Below are 19,730 nucleotides of genomic sequence, written 5' to 3'. Positions count from 1 at the left end.
GCATTTTTTTGGACACTCAAAGATGTTATTCCTTATTTGTGTGCTCAAACTACCACTTTAAAATTTAGCTTTCATTTTTTTTTTATGTTCAACTCAAGGAAAACTAGCAGACTTTTTTTTTTTTTTAATATTGTGACCCTGCTTAATATGATTTCAGTTTGTTGATTTTTTTTTTTTTAATTATTTACTATTTTTGTTTATATATATTTTTTTATGGAGAGGGCTCTGTTTATTTACTCATTTATTATTTGTATTTCAGTTGTATTTTTTTTTTTGTGTGTGTGTTTTTTTCCCGTTTAACGAAAGCCTTGGAAATTCTAAATAAAATATTGGAAAAAAAGAAGAAAAAAAACTTAGGTAAGATTACCCTTGCAGAACGAACGAATGTATGATTGTTGATTGACGTGAGCCCGACGTGACGTATTACCTCCAAAATTTGGGGTCAAACTCCAAATTGTTGACCCTTGAGAAGTAACAGTGTCCGGTAGTTGGCTCAGGTCATAGTTCAGCATTGAGCCAAAATGCTAATTGATAAATGAGGCGGGGGGGGGGGGGGGGGGGGGGGGGCACTTCACTTACGTCATTTCTTTTCACATCTCGCGCGTCGAACAGGCGCGACCCCTTAACGAGCGGCGGAATGCGCGATGCGTATCGGGGGGTCGATCTGATTTCGTCGGTGACATCATCACTGAGACTGAACAATGAACAGACAACATCCTGCGCTCGCTACACGCGCTCGTCTGTGATGTCGGAACGCAAGCCGGCTCGTCCAGTCCCGATTGTTTCCAGATTCTTCCTTCATCTTTTTACAATCAAAGCGACGTGTTCGTTATCGCGTCCAATAAAGTTGAAATGTTCTTCATTTCCTTCGTGGGATTCATGATAAAAAAAATAAAATAAATTCAATACATGAAGATGGAATTAATTTATTTTAACTTTTTATATTTTATTTCATTATTTCTTCTATTTTATTGAATTTATCTTAATATAAACACATGTATAATCATGTGTCAACTGAAAAGTCAAATGGAAGTTTTGCAGTTATTAAAAGCCAAAAGTAAGACAAACATGCCTAAAATTAGTTAAAAATCTCAATTGTGTTGGTGCGAAAGAGGGATGTAACGATATCCAAACATCACGATACGATATTGTCACGATATGAAGGTATGAAGGTAATTATACAATAATTATCACGATATTATGGCGATACTAAAAGGTCACAATATTGTTACAAAAAAAAAGAAAAAGAGCTCATACTAAAAAAAAAAAAATCCTGATTTTGTACATTACAATACTGAATTTTTTTTTTTTTTATAAATTTGCTCGCAAAAACGTATAAACACGTTCTATTTTAAATGTTGCCATGGTCCCAAAAACGTATTTTTTTATTATTATTATTATTTTTAATGCTACTGCAGAAGCCTTTGATGCAGCCTCTGACCTGAAGCGGTCGCTTAAAGCAATGGTAGTGATTACAAAAACGACCAGCAGGTGGCAGCAGAGAGTATAAGCAATCAACCAGGGCCATGTTGCAACAAGCTTGTTTCCGCGGTGTTTGCAACAGATTCGTAAATAATGATGAAACTTAGCGATAATTCTGCTAATTGCTGCAAAACGGAAACGGATACAAATATACTTTTTTTTTTTCCGATGAAAGAAGAGATTCTAATCTTTCTTTCGGTGGGTTCCATCCTTTTCTAGCAATAGACCACCATATTTTGTGGGTCTTTCAAAATCCAGTAAAACAGCCGGGAGCTTCAGTCAAAATGGCTGCCAGTGAACGAGTTAATAGATGAGCTGCTTTTAATATCGCGACATGACGACGACGATACATTGAGGCAGTTTTAATATGGCAATATTGCCGTTATTGTTCCATCCCTGGTGTGAAATGTTTTTTTGTTGAACCGATTTTTTATTTATTTTTTCTTTCCTGGCGATGTGGCGCGCTAGGCAACGACCTGTTCCTGGTGGCCATCCACGAGCTGGGCCACGCGTTGGGTTTGGAACACTCCAACAACCCGCTGGCCATCATGGCCCCCTTCTACCAGTGGATGGAAACGGACAACTTCCAGCTGCCCGACGACGACCGGCGAGGAATTCAGCAGATCTACGGTGAGGGAACCGCGGCCCCGAAATGAAATGGAAATCTCCAATCCGGACACGGTCACAATTTGCTTTGTGTGTCGCGCAGGCGCGCGAGACAACGACGACGACGACGACAAGCCCACTCAGGCCTTGCCCACCGTGACGGCGGCGGACCAGCCGGACCCCCGCCCGCCGCACAACCCTCCTCCGCGCCAGCCGGACCGGCCCAGGCCCACCGACAGGCCGGACCACTACGGGCCCGACATTTGCGAAGGCAACTTTGACACGGTGGCCATGTTGCGTGGGGAAATGTTCGTCTTTAAGGTGAGACTCCACTTGCGCTTCCTTAAAAAAAAAAAACTCATTCGCTCGCCGCCATTTTCACATTCCGCAATCCGGCTGTTTTACTGGATTCTGACTGATTTGGCAAAGCCCACAAAAAATTGTGTTCCATTGCTGTAAAAACATGGAACCTATCAAAAGAAAAATGAAAGTCTCTTCTTGCATCAGGAAAAAAAAGTATTTTTCTATCTGTTTCCGTTTTGCAGGAATTAGCATTAGAAGAGAGCTAAGTTTCATCAGTTTTGACAAATTATTTAGAAGTGTGAGTAATTGAGCTTTTTTTCAACATGGCCCTGGTTGATCGCCTTTGCTCTGTTGCCACCTGCTGGCCGTTAAAAACGACCTTTTCTGCAAGCGTTCTTTGTAGCTGCATCAAAGACTTCTGTATGCTCTAGCATAAAAATAAAAAAATAAACGTATAAATACGTCTTTGGGACACTTAAAACATTAAAAAGTTAAAAAATATGTAATAGAATAAATAAATAAATGAATACATAAATCTTTATTTATAAAACATATGTAGTATGAAAAACACAATTTAAGTGTCTATTAATAAAATCAATGACAGCACAAATTCAAATATATTATAATAGAATAAAATAAAAACAGTACATGAATAAATGTTGTCAATAACACCTCAAATTCATCTTGGATTCGAACCCAGATCCTTTCAGTTCCTCCGATTATGTAGAAAGCATAAATAAAATGTATATATATATATATTAATGAATAATATACATGATGATGGTAAATAGTTCTAAATTATATTAAAGGTACAAAACATCTAAATAATGTCAATGAAAAAATATTAATTAATAAAACCCAATCAATGAAATTCAAATAGGTACAAACTATATGAGAGATACAAAACATATTTAAATAATGTCAGTGAAAAATAAAAAAAATATTAATAAAACCCCAAAAATGAATTTCAAATCGATGCAACCATGAAAGTTGTCATCCTGATAAATGTCAATTTCTCACCTTGCCTGCATTTAAATGAGTGCAAATGTCAGGTGGGCTCGGCCTGTTTCCCATCATGTCGCCGGAGATTGTAAAACGTGTTTTTTACGAGAAGGCTGGCCAATAAAAACGCGGACGCGTGCGGTCAGGTGCTCGGCCTGAAAAAAAAAGAGATCCGCGCAAACGTTGAAGACGTTCGCCAACGTTTACTTTCGCACCAGCCGCCATTTTGACAGATGTTTTCCTTGAGGCGTACCTGGACTTTCTCCGCATATTGGCCAGGTGCATTCACGTTTACGCGTTGCACAAAAACTACATTTCCGCCTTCACGTCTGGATGTCGGAATTGTAATTAGCCATTTACCAAGTTCTCTATTATTATGATCGTGTTTCTATAAAGCGCTTGAGTTGTTTAATTGTGGAAAATTTGAACGACATTTTTGAATCGGTAATGCACGTAAACTTTTCCAGATGTTTTTTTTTTTTCTTTTTTTTTTTTTCTTTTTTTTTTTCTTTTTTTTTTTTTTTTTTTGCACTGATTTCGAATGTGCCCTAATTTTTTCTCATCAGCTTTTCATAATATTACTGATAATAATATAGTAATATATTTAGTAGGGGTGTTAAAATTTTTAATCCTAATTAATCGCATGACTTCAATAGTTAACTCGCAATTAATTGCAAATTTTAGATCTGTTATAAATGTACAATAACATATATTTTTTCTACTCTTGTTAACATAAAAGTGGAAAACAATGTTAAACTAATAGAAATATGGCAGCATATTTTTAGTCATTGAGTTGTAATTTAATAATAATTCATAAAATCTGAGTTAAAATTCAAAAGATGTACTGTACGGTAAAAAATGAGTGCGATATAGATTTGTGTTGTGTCATTTTTCTGTCACTAGATGGCATCATTGCATTTCAGTGCGTTTTTTGTTAATATTAAGAGCTTTCTGATCTTTAACATGAAGTAATTTGTGAAATTTTTAAAATGATAAAATACAACTTGACCCCGGTTTCCACAAATCTGTGCATTATTATTACATTTATTACTGCAAAATTTTGACGTGGACGTGTCTGCTGCGTTGCGACTGGAATTCCGCCAAGTAAGCTGCGGTCATTAATCGTGCTTTAAAAAAAAAAAAAAAAAAAAAAAAAAAAAATGGCATTAAAGGAACTTGAAATGAACTCAAAATGAACGCTCTAATTTTGACACCCCTAATATTTAGTAATATTTATGATTTTAAGGGTTATATTAAGTTACAGGAGGAATTGTTCATTCCTGTATTCTGTAAAAAAACAAAAAAACATTAAAAAACAAAATTGGTTAAAATGATAGACCTATAAAAATATCGTGCGAGTTTCCTTGTCACTTCCATACGTCATCGTATGTTCCTGTTGCTTTTGTATCTTGTTTACGTTGATGATAGCAAGAAGTCGTTATCGGTCGAGCAGCTTTCTATCTCTCGTCCGTCCGTCCTGTGAAACGTGTCTGATTGTCTCCTATCTTTACTGTGAGTGTGCGTGACGCTCACCATGCATCCTTTTGTGCGCCCCGCAACCAACTTTTAGCACTTAAATACACTCGAGGAGGACAAAAATCTTGTTTGTTACTGTCAGTTGGAGGCTTGCAGACGCGTCTCGCCTCAAGTGATGTTGATGCTTTGCTTTAATGCGGTTTGTCTCCAAATTGCTCGTGAGTTTATCTTTTGAAATTGAACATTTAGCGTCTTTTGCGCGCACATGGACGTCATAATTTATATTTCTTGGTGGTCATAATAGCATCAAGTCTATTATTAGAATAGCCTCTGCCAAACATTTTAAGCGAGTTGGCGCACCACCTGCTCCCTAAAAAAAAAAAAAAAAAAAAGTCCAAACAAAGCCAAGTGTTCATGATGAAAACACTACACAATGCACAGAATCCAACTTTTGAAACCACATGCTGCCTTCATCCCGACATGAGTGCACGATTGATGTCAAAACAAGTAAAGACTTCATGTTTCATGATCAAACAACGTGATAAAACTAGAAAATGAATGAAAATCTGTGGAATGATTTGGAATGATCGAGAATAGCATGGAATGATACAGAATGACCTGGAAAGAGCTCAACGGTTGAAAGTTGGAACTGTGTGAATCGGTGAATAAATGAAGAAATTAGAGCAGAAAAAACAAAAATGGGCTAAGGTTTGAAGAATCAGGTACAAAATTCAATCCCGTTTGAAGAATCAAGGAGTTAATGGACTTAAAATCATCTTTAAAATGAAATGAAAGAGTTGAATGTTTTGAATGTCATGTTAAAATGATGTAAATTAGTTTAGCATTAGCTTAGCATGAACTTAGCATTAGCATGTTAACTTAGCATTAGCATGCTAAGATAGCATTCTAAGCTAGCATTAACATTATCATGAGAACTTAGCATTAGCACTAGCATGCTAACTTAGCATTAGCTTTAGCATAAGCAAACTTAGAATTACAATTAGAAATACATTAGTTTGCTAACTTAGCATTACCATGCTAAGCTATCTTTGCATTAACATTAGCATGCTAACATAGCATGAGTATGTTAACATCTTGAGCACTGGTATGCTAAGTTAACTTAGCATTACCGTTAGCATGCTAACTTAACTTAACATTACCATGCTAACTAACAGCATTAGCATGCTTACTTAACATTCACATGTTAACTTTAGCATTAGCATGCTAACTTAAAATTAACATGCTTACTTAGCATTAGCATGTTAACTTAGCATTAGTATAATAAGCTAAATTAGCATTAGCATGCTTACTTAGCATTGACATTAGCATGCTAAGCTACCTTAGCATTAGCATGCTACTTTAGCATCAGCATGCTTACTTAGCATTAACATTAGCATGCTAAATTTGCATTAGCATGCTGCCATGTACTTTCATAAATTAAGCTGAATCAGAACGAGAGCTCTGTTAAATCAAAGATGGCCGACCTGATGCGCTGAAGCGGCAAACTGCGGGCCATTCATTTCTGACTGCGTGCCTTGTCCCATAGTTACAGAAGAAGGAAATGGGGCGGGGCTTCTTTCCCCCCCACATCAAGCTGTTTGAAGACATTTATCTGATTTTACCAGCGAACATCCAACGATCCGCTCGTTGTGTGCCGCGGTCGATTCCCGCCCCACCCTGACAGCAAAATGGCGGACGACACAAATCTTTGTCTCGCTCGCCCTTGAATGTTGGGACGCTTGCCAAGACCCGAGTCGCTTTTGAGCATCTTGCCGTTACTTTATCCCCGGACGGTCACGGCGACTTGCTCACCGTCTTATAAATGGACATGCCGGTTGTAAATCTGTCCACCCTAGCGAGGTCCCCCCCCCCCCCCCCCCCCTCCTTCTTACGTTGCTGCTTCTTACGATATTAGACAGTTCCTTGTTCCAGAATGATGGTTTGGTGTTAATTATAATCTTATAATGGGAGGGTGTCGTCTTGTCTCCAACAGGGTCGTTGGTTCTGGAGGGTGCGCAGGAACCGGGTGCTGGACAACTACCCCATGCCCATCGGACATTTCTGGCGAGGTCTGCCCGGAGACATCGACGCCGCCTACGAGAGACACGACGGACGCTTCGTCTTCTTCAAAGGTGCGTCGGGAAACACTCAAAAGACTGCATCAAAACCCACAAGATCCGTTGAATAATAATTTCGGCAACGCACATTTTTGGACTAGACCAGACTAAAACCCTCTTTCATTGTTGAAAAGCGCTCACCATATGGCCAGACTCGATATATACATGCATGTACAGTATAATACGTGTACATGAACCGTATAACAGATTGTGGACGTTGAAGGCAGAAGGACCACGCCTCCCCTCCACATTCGCCATAAATCTGCCTTTTAAGTGCGGATCGTTATTTATATGGCGAGTGAGTCTCCGAGAGCAGCTTGTCTTTTTTTTTTTTTTTTTTTTTACAACCCTGCAGCCAGTTTGTCCGAGGGGGAAGCTTTGATGCAGCTCAAGCTTGGACCGATGAGGATGATGATGAGGAAGAGGAGGGTGATGTCATCGGCAAACCTGTGTGTGACACTTGCTAAAGCTGGCAGACCTTGAGAATTTGTTTTGTTTTTGTTTTTGAGAGCTCAGAATTGTCCATTCGGCAGTCTTACCGATTCAACATATCATTTTTTTTATTTTTTCAATAGAATTTAGTTTTTTTTAATGTGCACATTTGTGTGTGTGCGCGTGAATTTGTGTGAATTTGTGCTCATGAATTCGCCCGAAACCTCATAAAAATCCCATTACGCTTCACCTGAACCGTGAAGTTCAGAATGTCAGGAGACCAGAGGAAAGATCAAAGGAAAGAAAGATGAATCCAAGTGAAATCCAGAATGAGTTAAAAAAAAAAAAGTGCGGGTAGTCCTTAAATATTTTCTCGTGATTAGGTCTCAGAATGTTTTGCAAAATGTCGTCGTGTCCGTTTCTTTAAACGATGGATTGGATATTTGAACAACCTGGGAAAACATTCTTTCGTTACGTACAATAACAACAAGTAACTTTTCCATAACTTCCTTATTTGTAGCTCCATTTTTTTTACCCCCATAAATTGGATGACCTAAAGAGGTCACTTTGTCAATCAGGTCGAAATGAAGCCATTTTGCTGAGTGAAGGTGAGCGAGTCACGTTGCAGTCTTGGGATCTTCCCTCCACAAGCATGACGTCAAGCTCAAGTTGTGTCCAGATGCTGATGTTGGAATTTGACTTGAAAGCTTGAGGCTGGTTTGAAAGGGGAGCGGGAGTCAATTGGAGCCCAAAAGGGGGGGGGGACGTGATTGTGCCAAGAGGAATGGCGGAATCCCCCCCCCACCCCCGTCCAAGAAACAATAAACCGGTGAGAACTGACGTCAGGCGCGCTAATTGCAACGTGGTCGTGCCAGTCGGATCCTTTTACACGCGTGTGGTCAAATCGTTTGGAATTGTCGGCGAGCGGAGCTCAATTACATTCACATGCAAGTCCGTGAGTACGTCTCAGCTAATAATCGTCACGTTTCAAACAAGACACACATTTTTGTGGCAGAAAGACAAACGAGTCAAGTTGTTTATTTGTAATTATTTATTTGATTATTGTTATTTAATATTATAATAATATATTAATATTATTGGAATAATATTCTAATATATTATAATTACATTATTATTATTATAATTATATTATATTATATTATATAAGAATTATATTATTGTAATATTAGAATTATATTGTATTATAATATTAGAATGATATTGTATTATTATAATATGTTAGAATTATATTATATTAGCATTATATTGAGTAGTTATATTACAATGATATTGTGTAATTATAATATTAGATTGATATTCCAAAGGCCCAACCCGGCTCCTCTCGTGGTTCCTCCAGGAAACCGATTCTGGCTGTTCCGTGAGGCCAACCTGGAGCAAGGTTACCCTCTGGAGTTGGGCCACTACGGCCACCACATTCCCTACGAGCGCATCGACGCGGCCATCTGGTGGGAGCCCTCCGGATACACGTACCTCTTTCAGGGAGACTGGTAAATACAAACAAACAAACAACAAAGCCTTCGACGCTAATAACATCATTACTGGACCAAAAAAGTCATCGTTTGGACATTTTCCAGGTCTTTAAAGTAACGCATATGTTCCTATAACTGCAAGAATGTCTTGTACAAAAAAACAGAACTTCCCAGCGTACTGATAGGAAACTATTTTCTCCTTTTATGGAAACTTGCTTCATGCTAACTTTTCAGTTGGGACTACACACAAGTTTTCCTATAGGAAAAGAATTGACAGGAAAAAAATTGGTAACAGTGACTGTTGAGACATATTTGTCGTAAAAATACGTATTTATTAAGCTCAAAATTTTTGGCCCCGAAATTTAAAGCATCGGTGATACTGTTCGAGTTTGAATTTCATAGCAGTTCTTCCAATGGAAAAGAATGGAACTAGAATCAAACTTTGATTTTTTTTTTTTTTTTTTTTTTCTGCGACTTTTGAGACAGATTTTTGGATTTGGGATTGGAAATTTTGATTTTTTTTAGTGTTTACTGTGTCATTTTGCAGATTATAATGCAATAAAAGTCATCATTTTGTATGCATCTTACCAATCGATTCGGCAATATATTGCAATATAGCAGCACACAATTCTTGTATCGATCCAATATGCGGCCGAATCGATATTTAAATGTCAATTTTTGATGGAAATATTCAACAAAAAGTCTTACTTAGGGTTTGGGTTATATTAATGGAACATTAAGCCTTAATATTTTATTTATTCTAATGCTAATGAAAAATATTTCAACCTGTTTGTTAAATACAGTGTTGAAGTTTCAGTTCAATACACTATACACAATACTCTGATGTGACAATTTTGCAGGATCTTGTGAAAAACGGCTAAAGTGATGCGTTGAATTAAAAAAAAAAAAAAATAAAAAAATCAATGAATACTTTGACTTGTTGTGCGGTGTGTTGCGGCTGTCAGGTATTGGCGCTTCAACGAACAGTCGCGCTCGGCGGACCGAGGCTACCCGAAGCCGATCAGCGTGTGGGGGTCTTCCGTACCCTCCACTCCCAAGGGGGCCTTCCTGAGTGACGATGGAGGTGAGTGCAGATGAGGAAAGACCAGCAGAGCGCAGTTAAGAGTGAAAGTGACACTGATGCTGAGACAATTCACTACTGCAAAAAAATAAAATAAAATAAAAACCATCCCCTCCTCACCCTCTCTTTTTATTTGGTTTCCACGCCCCGAGTTCCAACCCTAATAATGCAAATGCAAAACGTAGTTGGAACACAGTGTTTGTTTTGTAGTGTTTAGTTTGCCGTTTATCAGTTACTCGTTCTGTTCACGATCCAATTGTTGACTTAATTAATCAGAAAGTTGACAACACTGTGGTCTTTTTTTTTTTTTTCTCTGCTTCTTGTCATCCCCCCGCCAGCGTACACGTACTTCTACAAGGGCTCAAAATACTGGAAGTTCGACAACCACCGCATGAAGAGCGAGCCGGGCTACCCCAAGTCCATCCTGCGCGACTTCATGGGCTGCAGCGTGGACCTGGACCCCCCGGACGCCGACCCCGGCCGCAAGCACCCGGACGTCGACCGGCCGCCGTTCCACCCAGACGGCGACGACGACGACGACGACGACGACAACGAAGTCGACGGCAAGGACGGCGGCGGGACGGACGGCGACGAGGACGGCGACGAGGACGAGCGCGAGACCCGCCAGGAGGACGCCAACGAGGTGGACGTGGTCCTGAAGGTGGACGACAGCCAGGAGAGGACCATGAACATCCTGATGGTGACCATCCCGCTGCTTCTGGTGCTGTGCATCCTGGGCCTCATCTACGCCATCATCAACACCCTGCAGAGCAAGGGCACGCCCAGGCTTCTGGTGCGCTGCAAGCGCTCGCTGCAGGACTGGGTTTGAACATTCCACATTGGGGAGGGGGCCTCTGAACAGACCCTCGAAAGAAGAGCAAAAAAATGGTGGTAACAGATCCCATGCGGTTACTGTACTGACTAGGGACGGACATTACAATCAGTTGATGGATCACGTCAGATTGATTGATTCATTCCTCACAAACTCATTTTCCCGGGCAAAATCGAATTGAATTTATGGTTTCCCCCTCCAGAGGGCCTTTAAGACTGGAAAGACGTCTTCTACACATAACCAAATATGAATAGAGAAAACCCCGTTGAAGCAACAAACATGGCATTGCTTCAGACAGTGAGTTTGACACTGTCATCACTGATCTATATATATGACTGGATAGCCGCAAGACTTTTGGCGCTCACAAGGCCGCCATATTGCTCCTCCCAAGAAACGTTTCTCGGTGTACGATGTTCTACATTTAACAGGATCCAAATTGGAGAATATTTGAGACAGTACTTAGTAGAATCAGCAGGATTTATGATGTTTTAAATTCATCAAACATAAACAGGACTTCAGACATTTTACACATCTTGCCTTAAATGGATACTTGACTCATTGAGCAGTAAAAAGTTAAAATACTGTCCAGAATTATGTGGAAACGTCATTATTTTCATGTACAATTGGTACCTTTAAAAAGTCATTTTGATGATGACATCATCTGCGCTGAGGAAGTCGGTAACGACCAATCACGGGTGATGTCGTTATCATCAGTCGACAGCAAGTACAAAAATTACTTTTCAAAGGTATTAATTGTGCATGAAAAATAATGACGTTATTATAATGACGTTCATTCTGCACAAAATATGAACTTTTCCCTGCTGAAAATTGTTCATTGAGTCAAGTATCCCTTTAAATACAATTAATAAATTATATGTTTATTAATATTCAGGGCGAAACGTTTATTTTTTTTAATTAAAAAATTATAACTGTAATTCAACAAAAGATGCCTCTGCCAAATCTAATATTGGGGTCTAAGGAACTGAGCGATAAAAGAAAAAGGTGGTCTTCAAAGCAGCTCATACTGTCCACTTATTATTATTATTATTATTATTATTAGTTTTTTTTTGTTTTTTTTTTACTTGTTAAAAAATAGTGACCACCCCAGCACAAACGCTACACCCCGCCTCCGGTCTTATGCCAACTGCCTACGAGCTGTATATGTGTCATCTGTACGATCTGTACGTATACCGTATAGTTTAATAGTCTGCTCGCGAGGTGGGAGTAACAAGATGGCCGCCCCGTGACTTCAACGGCTTGCACTGTGCGTGTATGGGTGTATCGGCTGTCCAGTCATATATACAGATCAGTGGCCGTCATCCATTTCCACCCATCGATCCATCAAGGGAAAACTAGTCGAGTGCCCATCCCTAGCCCCGCCCCCACGGTGCATCAACTGTAGTCTATTTATACCGGACAAGTTTGCACATTGTTTGTGTTCACGTTGTTGTTCTTGTTTTTTTAATTTTTTTTATTGATTGATTGATTGATTGATTTCTAAACCAGGAAGTCCGCCCTAGGCCAGCCATCTTCTTGCCTCGCACCACACGGTACGCTCACTTTACATTCAGAGGCAGCCTGACAGCATCTTTTCGACACATCTTCGAGTTCCAGTTGTCCGTTCACCAATTCCGGTCCGGCGTCCTGCGGGTTTCCGATGTTTCCGGCTGTAATACATACGGCAAGTCTGGAGGGGCGCTGTAGCGCTGCCAAGGGAGTTAACGGAAAGCGTAGAAGAAGAATCAGCAAAGACGACGAACCACTGATCTGAATAGTTGGTTTTGCAGCCGCGAGGCCGCCGTATTACTCCTCCCAAGAAACGTTTCTGGGCATACGATCCGATACATTTACAGTATCGAAATTCGAGAACAGTTGAGACGGTACTTAGTCGAAAAACCGGGGTCTAGTAACTGAGCAATAAAAGAATAGGGGTCTTCAAAGTAGTTTAAATAGTAGTCTGCCTGCCCTGCCTGTCGTGTCGCTTCAACGGCTTGCACGGGCGTGTATGGGCTATCCACTAATAGGTACAGATCGGTGCGACGAACACAGGAGAGGTGACCGTGCCGGGCGATTCGAGTCCAACAACATCACGCAAAACATTTTGCTGTAAAAACAGAAACAAGCTAAGGCGGTTGCGCAAAACGACGACAATGACGACACGGCTATCCGCCATTGTTGGTGAGATTTACATCATCACTGGGGGAGTATCCCGCTTACAGTCCCATTACGGTGTCCGCATTGGAACGTACGGCACGTGTTTCGAAATCTTTCCGCTCTCAGTTCCAAAAGTTATCGATTTCAAGCCCCGAAACGGTGAGCAGCTTGTGCGGGTACACTGAAACGGGCTTTCGTGTGAACGGAGCCTAAAAGCTGCAGGACTCGGGACCTCGAGGACCGGAATTGGTGAACCCTGACCTTCTAGGATTTTTGGGGCGTAGCAGATGAGATACAGGTCACTCGGGGCCAAATCAACAGTTGTGTTTTTATCCCCTTAGAAAAGAAAGTCTTGTGGTTTGAAATAACCATTTTGGGACCAATTTGGCCATTTCTGCAGCTCCTTCATCGATGACCTCATTGAGCTTCCGGTCTCATTGCTCATGAATTTGAACCTTGTGTAATCTGCAGGTGAACAATGCTTGCAATTCTAACTTGCGCTTAATAGCAACGTTGTGTAAAAGTGGTTGACACTATTGGCTTTTTGACCAAAATTAGAACCAGATTATAAACCGTCCACGTATTTCCTGCTCTCCACCTTCCACATACTTTCTTTGCCTTCTTTGGTAGATGTTAAAAAGTGTCTGTAAACACTCTCTAAAAGGAAGCGCCGGTCTAAACTCTGGCTCGCAGAACAGAACGGACAGTTGGAAAGTCACACAGGAAGACCACCCGTCGCCTACCGCTGTGGGGGGTCAAAGCTCAGTTCTTTGCGTTTAAAACTGGACGCGCTGAAACAAGTGCAACTCGGTGAATGTCGCGTTTAGACTCTAATTGACGTTTTACAATTTGTAAAGGTGGCACGGCGGTGGGAAGTGGTCCGGGGTGGGCCAGCCGGATCTCACGTTGAACGGCAGCTAATCCGCTTCATTAAAAAAACAGCAGGTGTGCGCACACGCTGACCCCAAACCTTGAATCCTGATAAACCCCAAACACGCTTTCATGTGTCAAAAATGTCTTCTTTTGTCTCTGAAGGGGTCCCTCAAAGCGTGTTTAGTTTACCCATACGCCCCCCTGAAAGCAGTTTCACTTGGAATGTAAAATTTGGTCTGCGTGAAAGTCTGAAAAGAAACAGGAAGTCTGCCGTTTTGGTTTCGGAGCATGAAAATGTAACGATCATACCATTTGGATTTGAAGGGCTCATTTTAAGGTCTCTTTGAGTTCAAATGTGTTCTGATTTGAAATCATAGCAATTGATCTCAATTGAATTAATTCCAAGTTTTAAGTGACATTTTGACCTTCCAAAAATGTGGCAGAAACTTCACTGATGCGGTTCCGTTTTGGGTTGCATTGTTGTCGTCATGTTTTATTATCCCTGGTCCGTGTTGAACAACAAAAAGAAGCCAAAGACAAAGTCAAACTAACTTGTTGAATGACTGTTTTGCCCAAAAATTTCCAGAAGTCCAAATTCCAAAATCTTAACGCTTCCTTTTCCGATGCTAGCAGCGCAGTTAGCATTCATCACAAGTGGTCATTGATTGCCACTGCAGGTACGAAAAGTGCGGCAGAATGTTGCTAGTTAGCACATTTGTACTAACTGGATCACCGCCTTACGATATGTGTCTAATGTATTTCCGTTCCATGTGAAGCTACACGCTAACACAGAACATGACTTCAGCTGGGGGGGGAGTTTGATCTGAGCGGCTTAGCTTTAGCTTAGCAGCTCAGGTTACACATGCATGGAGAGAACAAATTTCCTGCCTTTTGAGACGAGGAAAGAAGGAAGGAGGTGGGGTAGGCAGTTTGTAGATCTCAGGCTAGGAGCGGAACGGGGGTGGTGGGGGGACAAACTGGCAACGCGCCACATGACCCAAATTCCCTCTGTAGCCAAGCAGCAGCTGGCTGCAGAGGAAACCTGAGCTTTCAGTGGAAACGCTTTTGTGTTTACTAACTTGAAAGGCTTCAGTATGAGCACTGACAGACAAACCCGGGTTATTAGCGTCTCAAGCTAACGTCCGTGTATCTTCTTGTGTCCATGACCTTTGGGATCGGCGTGTAGATTTAAACAGACAATAAAAACCAATGATTCCTCCCTCCCTTTTTCTTTCGGCCAATTGAAAGCTCGGATATGATTGCAGCTAACAGGACACAATGCTGCGTTGACACAGGAAGCAGTCAATGGCGGTTGCCAGGAAACGGTGTCATCTGTCCGTCTTCAACGCTTGGTGGGGGGGGCGCCCGCCCGGTGGCAGCTAATCAGCGCTAAAAGCAGACCCCCATCCTCCCACCCCAGCGTCTCTTCTTTCCCTGCTTTTCACCTCCAGACATGAACAGTCGACGCCAGATGATGAGGGTGACTCAGCGAAGTCTGTGAGGTGACCTTGATCGACTTGTCCTGTCATCCTGAAATCCACCTGACTGAAATGCTTGTTCAGCTGTCTACGCTTTGCCAGTCGTGGCACGAATACAGTCGGAATCTAGTTCCGGGTTCCACCTTGCGGTTCAGATTGGATTAGCAGAATACGGTTTGGGTCTGGTAGATCGAGATCAGGTTTGTGTTTGTGCTGTGGGGGTGCGTCGGCATGACATCGTAGCATAGCGGTAAGATGGGGTGAAATTTGTCGTAGCGAATCACTGAGAACGCTTTTGTAGAACCAAACCTTGATTTTTTTTTCCCTGTGTCACCAAAATCGATCAAAAATCGGTGGTGCCATAACAGAATCGTTCGGGCTGTCCCACTAAGGTTGTGCAACCACATTTAGTCCAGTTTCCACCAAGCAGTACAGTTCAGTTTACCACTGCACGGTTCAAGTCAGGAAGATCATGATCAGGCTTGCGTTTTCACCCATCGGAACAGGAAGTAATTCAACCATAGCAAAACGCAGAAACCATATCGAACTGAACCCAACTGTGCGGCTTGATGGGAACAAGACAGACATTAAAAAAGAAAAGACAATCGCAAATCTCTCAAAAATGGACTCGTCAGACCCTGAACAGAAAATCAGAACTTGCCTTTTACATGGTAGCGCTCCACATTGTGATTTCCTGGGAAGGACATTTTGGTCTGCCAAGGTACAGTTCAGGTCAGTTAGAGTTGCGCCCAATTCACACTGGCTGCGGAACGGACGCGGTGCGTTTTCTGTACTGCGGCCGCAAGGATAGAATGCATTCAGGTCTACGTGTCAAATTCACACCAGCTACGGTGCGGTGCGGAACCACTGCGGCGACGCGGATGGTTTCTGCAAGCGTTCTATTTTTTTCCGGACGCCGCATGCGGATTTTCATGAAGCTGAAGAACTTACACGAGCCGGACAGAAAGTCGGCCGTCTCGCATCAAAGTAATTCCGGTATATTTCAAAATAAAACCGTTTGCGAACTCGCTTTTTTGGGGAGAAAGCTAGCTAGCTACATAGCATGACATGAGTCGGACATTTAAGACGAAAAAATGACAAACCGTACTTACCCATGGTAGAAGTCCCACAAATAAAGTCCAAAAAAAGCATCTCGATGTGACAACAGGCAACGGCTGTTATCACGTGAACTCAACTCCAGCGTGAACCGCCGCCATCTTGTGGTCTGGCGGGTTCAGATTTCCGGACACGAAACGCACGCAGTGTGAATTGCCGTCCTTGTGGAAGCCGTACAGAAAACGCACCGCGTCCTTTCCACAGTCGGGGCTTAAGACCCCAATCAGGGATGCGCCTGTTACCGCGACGTTTTAGCATTAACACGTGATATGGTTCGTGCCAAACTAAAATAGAACCGTACACGTGGAAACGTGTCAGAGTTTGGTTCGCTTCCTGTGTCTGGCGTGACATCTAAATCATACTTCACAATTGCCACGGAATGGAAATAAGGACTAAAATCCCTCTGGAACCGGACCAAACTGTAACCCAACGTTACTGCTTGGCGGTCACAAACATGCCCTCCAATTTCTGCATTAGCAGGTTGTAGTTAGTTGTGGTTGTGAGCATCAATGCCAGGAAAGCCGTAAGAACAAAACCCAACGTAAAAACCACTTTCTGGTACAGTTCCTGGTCCTGATGGCTTCCGTTGACCTCACTGTGTTGAACGCAGCTGCCCTCCAAGCAAAATGGTCACTTTGGCGCAGATTATTTGTTTTTTTTTCTTTTTGGATCGTATTGTTTTGTTGTTGTTTTTGACGCGTTATCCTCGCCGCCTGCTCAGGAGGTCCTCGGTTGGTTGTCAGCATCTCACCTCTCGTGACCGCCAGGATCCGAATTCAGTCGTCTGTCTTAATTGATTTTTGTTCGTGTGTGTTTGTTAATAACATTCCAATTAGTTGATTGATTGTTTTGAAGATTTTATACATTAGTGTTGTGTGTGTTTGCGTGTGTGTTCCCCTCTAGTTGAGTGTTTTAACAAATTCATGCTGGACATGTTCACGATAATAAAAACCAAAAAACACTTCAGAGGTTTTGAGTCGTGCCTGGTGAGAATCACATTTTACATTTGTGCATTTTGTTGCGTTTTTGTCCAATTTAATACATTTGAATACACATTTGGGGAAAAAAAATAGTATATTTGAGTGCAATTTAGTACAATTAATGGCCAAGTATTACATTTTGGTAGACATTTTAAGTTGATCACACTTGTTAGCCTGTTTTGAGACAATTTACAACACGTGTGCAATGTAGGCACACGTTTTCGTACAATTTTGTACATTTGAGTGCAATTAGGTCGAATGTTCCAATTCAGGTAGTTTGAGTCGTTTGTGAGAGTCGTGAGCATGTTCATAAATAATCCAGTTCCTATTCTGTTTCGATACTGAATCGGCACATTTTGGACTCAATCTGTCTGTGTTTATGATTTGGATTTCTTGCATTACATTATGGGGGGGCTGACAAGGCCCCGCCCCCCTCCGGAGCCGGACCGGCTTCCTGCGCTGAGGTCACGCTCCGTAGGGCCTGACTTACTTCCTGTCTCACACGGGACAACAGGGCCTTGTGAGCCGACGACAGGAAGCACAATCAGCACTTCCAGCCTGGAAGACACAAAGCAGGCAACGGCGAAACCGCAGGGACAGGAAGTGACATTGTCCTCCCTGGCAGGTATTGATTTTCTCTCTCTCACTTTCATTCTGTCTCTCTCTTTCTTTCTCTCTTTCTTACTCTCTTTATCTCTTTCTTTCTCTCTTGCATTCGTTCTGTCTCTCGCTTTCTCTCTTTCTTTCTCGCTTTCTCTCTCTTTCTTTCTCACTCTCTTATTCTCTATCTCTTTTCTTTCTCTTTCTCCCTTTCACTCTCTCTCTCTTTCTTTCTCTCTTTCTCACTTTCTCTTTCTCTCTCTTTCTTACTCTCTTTATCTCTTTCTTTCTCTCTTGCATTCGTTCTGTCTCTCGCTTTCTCTCTTTCTTTCTCACTCTCTTATTCTCTTTATCTCTTTTCTTTCTTTCTTCTCCCTTTCACTCTCTCTCTCTTTCTCTCTTTCTCACTTTCTCTTTCTCTCTTTCTTACTCTCTTTATCTCTTTCACTCTTGCATTCGTTCTCTCTCGCTTTCTTTCTTTCTCGCTTTCTCACTTTCTCTTTCTCTCTCTTTCTTACTCTCTTTATCTCTTTCTTTCTCTCTTGCATCCGTTCTGTCTCTCGCTTTCTCTCTTTCTTTCTCGCTTTCTCTCTTTCTTTCTCGCTTTCTCTCTTTCTTTCTCACTCTCTTTCTTATTCTCATCTCTTTTCTTTCTCTTTCTTCTCCCTTTCACTCTCTCTCTCTTTCTCTCTTTCTTTCTCACTTTCTTTCTTTCTCACTATCCTTCTTTCTCTCTCTCTCTCTCTCTCTCTCTCTGTAATGAACTTGAAGCACACATTTGACAGGAGTCAAAATCACATAAAATCTTCAAGAAATGTTATCAAGATCCCCAAATGGACATTTGCGCTTAATAGTACAATTACAAAGCATGTTGTTTTAAATTCCATTCCAGTCAATGTGATCGTCGTTGACGACGAAATGCCACTCGACTCGACTCGACTTGACCACAACTTCAAACAGGAAGTCAATCATTAACGCACACACCGAAAGTCAAACAAGTGAATCAATAATCCGGCGTGTGCGCAGCAGGACACGCTCAATCTGTTCCAGGATGCTCCCGTTTGGGTTTTTCCGAAAGGAAATGATGACGGAAGTGAAAGTAATCTCTTGCGAGGTCAAATTGTGGTCATCGTCGCGCTGCAAATCAAATCTTTTATTCGGAGAATTCATTTTTGTTCGTTTTTGTTCCATTTTAATCGTCGGCTTATTCTGTCTTTTGCTTCTCATTTTTTGCCGACGACGTGAAGGTCAGACGGTTTGCCGTTTAGGTGAAGCGTTTGCAAAACAAGTCTGGCTTTCGTTAAGGCTCGACGGTCCACCTGGGTCCCATAAAAAAAAAAAAAGAAAAACACACGTGTTCATATTGCACCTGTGTCAATGCAGCACGTCGTCATCAACAACAACAGCTTGTGACAGCTTGTAAATTTACAGAATGCAGTAAAGATAATGAGGACAACATCACAGGCGCACATGCTCAATTTGTGTGCGTGTGAACGGACACAAGACCAATTTATCAATAATTTTGCTTCTCTTTACTTGTGATTTAAATTACTTAAAATACCAGTTTGCCGGTTTCACTCAGGATTTAAACAAACAAACTACTTCTCAATTTACAGATGTGGGCTTCTCTTCATTTCTGGTGGTAGTTTTGTCCTAAAGCCTGTATTTTGCCATTTTTGTGTTTGTTTTGTCAAGAGCGGGACGTTTC

General features: G+C 41.5%; 1 protein-coding gene across 1 annotated transcript in view; it reads left to right on the top strand.

Annotated features, from left to right (window-relative positions):
* mmp15b (matrix metallopeptidase 15b) overlaps positions 1-17,403 on the top strand; it is a 35,905-nt gene extending 18,502 nt beyond the window's left edge. Inside the window, exons 5-10 of the mRNA XM_077520321.1 lie at positions 1,951-2,112; positions 2,192-2,409; positions 6,863-7,001; positions 8,776-8,926; positions 9,874-9,992; positions 10,328-17,403. Coding sequence (XP_077376447.1) covers positions 1,951-2,112; positions 2,192-2,409; positions 6,863-7,001; positions 8,776-8,926; positions 9,874-9,992; positions 10,328-10,818 — 1,280 coding nt within the window. The 3' untranslated portion in view covers positions 10,819-17,403. The remainder of the gene's footprint in view (positions 1-1,950; positions 2,113-2,191; positions 2,410-6,862; positions 7,002-8,775; positions 8,927-9,873; positions 9,993-10,327) is intronic.
* The last annotated feature ends 2,327 nt before the right edge of the window (positions 17,404-19,730 follow it).

The sequence above is a fragment of the Festucalex cinctus genome, chromosome 4 (genome assembly GCF_051991245.1).
Source record: "Festucalex cinctus isolate MCC-2025b chromosome 4, RoL_Fcin_1.0, whole genome shotgun sequence".
NCBI classification, from domain to species: domain Eukaryota; kingdom Metazoa; phylum Chordata; class Actinopteri; order Syngnathiformes; family Syngnathidae; genus Festucalex; species Festucalex cinctus.
Note: the sequence above shows the minus strand (reverse complement) of the source record. Positions and strands in the feature narration are given on the sequence as shown.